The sequence below is a fragment of the Heterodontus francisci genome, chromosome 17 (genome assembly GCF_036365525.1).
Source record: "Heterodontus francisci isolate sHetFra1 chromosome 17, sHetFra1.hap1, whole genome shotgun sequence".
NCBI lineage: Eukaryota > Metazoa > Chordata > Chondrichthyes > Heterodontiformes > Heterodontidae > Heterodontus > Heterodontus francisci.
In genome coordinates, this window is record NC_090387.1 from 6,823,303 (window position 1) to 6,829,503 (window position 6,201).

The 6,201-nt window shown below is 45.1% G+C and overlaps 1 protein-coding gene across 2 annotated transcripts in view; it reads right to left on the reverse strand.

Moving 5' to 3' along the window:
• Positions 1-3,284, reverse strand: part of ca7 (carbonic anhydrase VII) — a 41,316-nt gene extending 38,032 nt beyond the window's left edge. The window contains exons 1-2 of one of the 2 annotated variants that reach the window (XM_068049060.1): positions 2,996-3,278; positions 1,663-1,860 (exon numbers count right to left, since the gene is read on the reverse strand). In XM_068049060.1, coding sequence (XP_067905161.1) covers positions 1,663-1,860; positions 2,996-3,035 — 238 coding nt within the window. In that variant the 5' untranslated portion in view covers positions 3,036-3,278. Of the gene's footprint in view, positions 1-1,662; positions 1,861-2,995 lie in introns of both variants that reach the window. The other variant, XM_068049061.1, reaches the window with a different exon arrangement.
• Between the last annotated feature and the right edge of the window lie 2,917 nt (positions 3,285-6,201).

The following is a 6,201-nucleotide window of genomic DNA, read 5'->3' on the forward strand; positions in this document are numbered from 1 at the left end:
GCGAGGACACTGGGGAGAACTTCCCTGTTCATTCCCCAATGGTGCTCGGGGATCTTTTACGTCCACCCAAGAGGACAGGCAGGGCCTCAATTTAACATCTCAAACCCAAAACATGCACCTCTGACAGTGCAGCATTCCCTCAGTACTGACACTGGGGGTGTAAGCCTGCATTGTGTGTTCAAATCTCTGGAGTGGGACTTGAACTCACAATCTTCTGACTCAGAGAAATGTTCAGCAAACTGATCCAAACTGACACAAACACTGGATAAACATCTCTATGGTTTCAACTTTCAAACAGAGGTTCTGAGAGAGATTTTGTGGGGTCAGAGGGGCCTTTATTATTCTGCTTATTTATTGGCTAACTCTCCATTAGTCCTACTGCTCGATACCAATGAAAAATGACTCCTGCCACTGCACCACTGTTTTCCATTAGGTAGACTTTAGAACAAAATTCAGGCTGACACACCCGGTGCAGTACCGAGGGAGCGCCGCGCTGTCGGAGGGTCAGTACCGAGGGAGCGCCGCGCTGTCGGAGGGTCAGTACCGAGGGAGCGCCGCGCTGTCGGAGGGTCAGTACCGAGGGAGCGCCGCGCTGTCGGAGGGTCAGTACCGAGGGAGCGCCGCGCTGTCGGAGGGTCAGTACCGAGGGAGCGCCGCGCTGTCGAGGGTCAGTCCCGAGGGAGCGCCGCGCTGTTGAGGGTCAGTACTGAGGGAGTGCTGCGCTGTCGAGTGTCAGTACTGAGGGAGTGCTGCGCTGTCGAGGGTCAGTACCGAGGGAGCGCTGCACTGTCAGAAGTGCTGTCTTTCAGCCGAGACATTAAACTGAGGACCCGTTTGCCCTCTCAGGTGGGTGTAAAAGATCCCACAGTATTATTTCAAAGAAAAGCAGGGAGTCCCCCCCAGTGTCCCAGCCAGCATTGAATCCTCAATCAACATAAAAAATATCTGGTCATCACATTGCTGTTTGAGGGATCTTGCTGTGCTTAAGTTAGTTGCTACATTTCTTGTATTGCAACAGTGACAGCACTCAAAGTATTTCATTGGCTGTAAAGTGCTTTGGGAGATCAGGAGACCACAAAAGTTGCTATAGAAATGCAAATTTGTTCTTTCTTTAGATAGCAGCATCTGCAGTAAATTTGGATGAGGGTCTATTGGAATTCCCCACCCCTTTGCAAGTGTGAGAATATTTCCAGGAAGTTTCCCCACATAGAGTTTAAAAGCTTGTTAAGTGTAGGTCACTCCCAGTTCCCTACTATATTTGATTACCAGTGTGCACACAGTACTCTCTGCAGAGAAGCTAAACATACAGGAAGCTTTGAACTTAATCTCGTGTGTTTGGTGTAAAAGATCCCATGACACAATTTCAAAGCAGAGCACATGAGCTTCCCCTGTGTCCAGGCCAGTACTTACCCCTCAAACACACCACTGAAAGAACAGGCTGTCTGGTCAGTATCACATTGTTTGTGGGATCTTGCTGTGTGAAAATTGGTTGTTGCCGTTCTTATATTAAGACAGTGATCACATTTCAGAAAAGCTGTTTCATTGGCTGTAAAGCACTTTGTAATGTGCTGAGCTTGTGAAAGGCGCTATAGAAATGCAAGTTCTTTCTTTAATATAGCAACATTCTGGTGCTTTCACCTCATTCCCCCCACCATTTCTCACCTGTCTTATCATCACAGTCCTCGAACTCCACCATGACCGAGTGGCCATTGTTGCAGATGGACATTGAGGTACAGGCGCTGTAGGATATGGAGATGGGTTTGAGATTGGCATCGTAGACTGCCTGAGTAGGCACAATGTCAATGGGTGACTGCCGATCTCCCTGGGCGAATGGGAATTGCTTGTGCCAGTTCAAGGGGCCTGTAAGGGAAAATGGAATTCATAGAATCGTACAGTACAGGAGGACATTCGGCCCATCGTGCCTGTGTTAGCTCTTTGAAAACGCTATCCCACTCGCCCCTGTTTTTTCCCCTTGAGCACTGCAAATTCTCCTTTTCCAAGTATATATCCTCCGCCAAAGTGGGCATTTCTCCTGTGAGCTTGGCCGATGAGTATTCAACCACAGCAGGGTAAAACCTGACCCCACTAGACACGCACACAGAGTTCTCCAATTATTCTCATACACTACTCTGCCTCTTTCCCCATAGCCAATTTCTTTTTACATTTCAAGTTACTATTGAATCTGCTTCCACTGCCCTTTCAGGCAGCGCGTTCCAGATCACAACAACTCACTGCAACTAAAAAAATATCTTCTCCCCTCTACTTCTTTTGCCAATTATCTTAAATTTATGTCCTCTGGTTACCAATCCTCCTGCTAGTGGAAACAGTTTCTCTTTATTTAACTTTCTAGCCAGTTGGTACCCTGCAGACTAACTACAGCACAGCCCAGTCAAGGTTTCAATATTAACAAGAAATGCTGGAACCACCCAGCAGGTCTGGCAGCATCTGTGAAAAGAGAAGCAGAGTTAACGTTTCGGGTCAGTGGCAGTTCCAAAGAAGGGTCAGTGACCCGAAACGTTAACTCTGCTTCTCTTTTCACAGATGCTGCCAGACCTGCTGAGTGATTCCAGCATTTCTTGTTTTTATTTTAGATTTCCAGCATCCGCAGTATTTTGCTTTTATTTAAGGTTTCAATATTGCTGGGAGCATGTCTTAAAGAGAGAGAGCATGCCCCGAATCAAATACAAATTAAAACTACCTAATAAAACTTTCAGGACTGTACTACAATAAGGAGGGAGCAGCACTGAGATCACAGAGGAGGGGAGGGAGAAAAGGGAAAACTGTTAAATTTCAGATGCTCAGAATATGCTGCATTTAATTAAAGGTCAGTCAAGTTCAGAACCAAGCTGAGCTTTTATAAATCATATCACTTGCTGTACATACTACACAGGCGTTATGTTAGAAATACCACTTCCAATTAGTCACTGTGGCAATGTGCTATTTCACAGGAGTTTATACATTCTAATTAAAATAAATCAACAAATAAATTGCTCACCGTTGTCATCCCCGTAGCCCCAGCAATTCTGTCCACTCATTGTGATCTGTGATCGGCTTGTGCGGAAAAAAGCTTGAGTGAGAGTTTCTTTTGCGAGGTCTGGCTGGCTCTCTCCTGCCCGTTCATTGATTTCGGGGCCAGGCAGTGTGTGGAAACAGCCTTTCCGGGGAATGAGGTGAAGTGAAACAACTAGCCAGAGCTCTCTTGCTCATCAGCGCCTCTCCGCGCTGTTACTGCCCCGCTTTCTGATGCTGTCAGTCACGCGTGTCCTGGGGAGGAGTGCCTGGATGGCTGGAGCTGAATTTGGACACATCCTACTTTATGGAATTCGGGAACTTCCTACGAGATACCCAAAGCTTCACCGGGGCTGGGGAAACAGAAACATCAATACAGATCATCTTCAAATCCGTTTTCTTTAAGGTGGCGTTTGTAAAAAAAAAACACAGTTCAGCGTCAGTTTCATTAGCAAAGGGTTTTCTCAATATTTGGGAACACAATCCCTCAGGGCCACGCGTGTCTCTGCGCATAGAGCTGAGAATTTAACGTAATCAGAATTCCCATTTAGAAAGTGCTGCACGTTGCATTGGGAAAACACTCCATTTTTAAAAAAATAAAAATATATGTTTTTCATTAAGAGAGACTCGGGTTGCCCTCAGACACCAGCCAGAGATTCGCTGACTATCTCTGCAGATTTTTCTATGTCAATGAGACCCAGTTTATTTCGAACGGTTTGCACATGTGTTTTTTTCGGTTGGGATATTAAGAACAGGCTCCAGTTTCATGTTTAGTAGTCAAAACACGCAGAAACTGCAGTTACTGGAAAGAGAGGCAGCGCTTGTTAACCCCTTCATCCCCGACACTGAAAGAATTTTAACCGTTTTATGGAGGAAGTGTCCGCAAAGTTAGAGCCCATGGAATAAAAGGTGCAGTAGCAGCATGGATACCAAATTTCCCGAGTGATAGGAAACAGGGAGTAGTGGTGAATGGTGGTTTTTCAGATTGGAGTGAAGTATATGATGAGGTTCCCCAGGGGTCGGTACTGGGACCCCTGCTTCTGATGATCTGTATTAATGAGCTAGACCTGGGTGTACAGGGCACAATTTCAACATTTGCAGATGACACAAAACTTGGAATACTGTGAACTGTGAGGAGGATAGTGACAAACTTCAAGAGGACATAGACAGTCTGGAGGAATGAGCAGACATGTGGCAGATGAAATTTAATGCAGTAAATTGTGAAGGAAGAATGAGGAAAGGCAATATAAAACAAAGGATACAATTCTAAAAGGGGTGCCGGAGCAGAGGGACCTGGGGGAATACAGGCATAAATTATTGAAGAATACAGGACAGGCTGAAAAAATGGTTAATAATGCGTATGGGATCCTGGGCTTTATAAATAGAGGTAGAGAGTACAACAGCAAGGAAATTATGATGAACCTTTATAAAATACTAGTTCAGCCTCACCTAGAGTATTGTGTCCAATTCTGAGCACAATTGAAACACAGCCCTAGGCCTCCATAGCACTGCTAGGGGGAATGCGACACCAGGGAATTTTGCACCCAGATTGTTTAAGCCCCAGTGTTGGAAGGTGTGCTTACTCAGCCTCAATCTCATAACCCATTGCACATAAACTTTGGCCCTATAATGTAGAAATTATTTTTATTTTGTTCAGTGGTATTACTGATGTTAGCAACACAACAGACCCCATCACAAAACAAACTGGGCTTTAAATCTTCATGGGTGCACCAGAAGGAGGAGTGTGAACTGCACAGCCCCATCCAACCCCTATAAGGTTCACGTAGAATTTACAACAGACAAAAAGGCCATTCGGCCCAACTGTTCTATGCTGGTGTGTATGATCCCCACGAGCCTCCTTCCATCTTACTTCTTCTCACCCCATCAGCATATCCTTCTATTCCTTTCTCCCTTGTGTATTTATTCACTTTCCTCTTAAATGCATTTATATTCTTCACCTCAATTGCTCCCTGTGCTAGTGAGTTCCACATTCTCACCACTCTCTGGGCAAAGAAGTTTCTCCCGAATTCCCAATTGGATTTATTAGTGACTATCCTCTATTTATTACTGTAGTTTTGGACTTTGTCTCAAGTAGGAACATCTCTGTGTCTGTCCGACTGAATCTTTGTGCTCTCCAATGCTGGAGAGAATTGTGCTCCAATTCTAATCAGTCCACTATTGGTGGTCGTGCCTTCAGTTGCCTCGGCCCCCAGCTCTGGAATACCCTCTCTACCTCTCTCTGCCTCTCTACCTCGCATTCCTCCTTTGAGACACTCCTTAAAACCTAACTCTTTGACCAGTTTTTTTTGGCCATATGCCCTAATATCTCCTTATGTGACTCGGTATTAAATTTTTCTTTATAATGCTCCTGTGAAGCACCTTGGGATGTTTTATTACATTTTATTACATTAAAGGTGCTATAAAAGTACAAGTTGTTGTTGTTAAGGAAAACAGCATGGTTGTATTTGAGAGGGAGCTGCATAAAGGAATAGAAAGATACAGTGATAGGGTGATATGAAGTAGGATGGGAACAGGCTCATGTGGCGCACAAACTCCAGTCACGCAAAATGGTCTGTTTCTGTTTTTTATTGCTTATCCCTAATTGCCCTTGAACTGAATGGCTTGCTAAACCATTTCAGAGGGTATTTAAGAGTAAAACTGTGCTGTGGAGTCACATGTAGGCCAGATCAAGTAGGGTGGCAGATTTCCTTCCCTAAAGGACACTAGTGAGCCAGATGGTTTTTAATTCCAATTAATTGAATTCAAATGTCACTATCTGCTGCGGTGGGATTTGAACCCATCTCCCCAGAGCACCAGCCTGGGCCTCTGGATTACTAGTTCAGTGACATTACCACTACGCCATCACCTCCCCACATTCTATGTTATTCTACAACAGGCAACTGATCTAATATCCCCTGTTTTATATAAAAGTGAAAATTATCAGCAGAGACTTATAAGAACATGACGGGCTCGATTTAACTTGAGGTGTGCCCCTCCCAACCCCACTTGTGACCCCTGGATCAGGGTTGAACACGGCACACAGGAAGTCCACCCTGTGGAGGAAGCCTGCAATTACATGAAAGGGGACACAAGCCATTGAGTCCCATTGAGCGCAGTGCGAGCGGAAATTGGGAGAGATGTTTAATGGGGGTCAGTCAGATGTCACCATTCACACTATCACCAAAAGTTAAA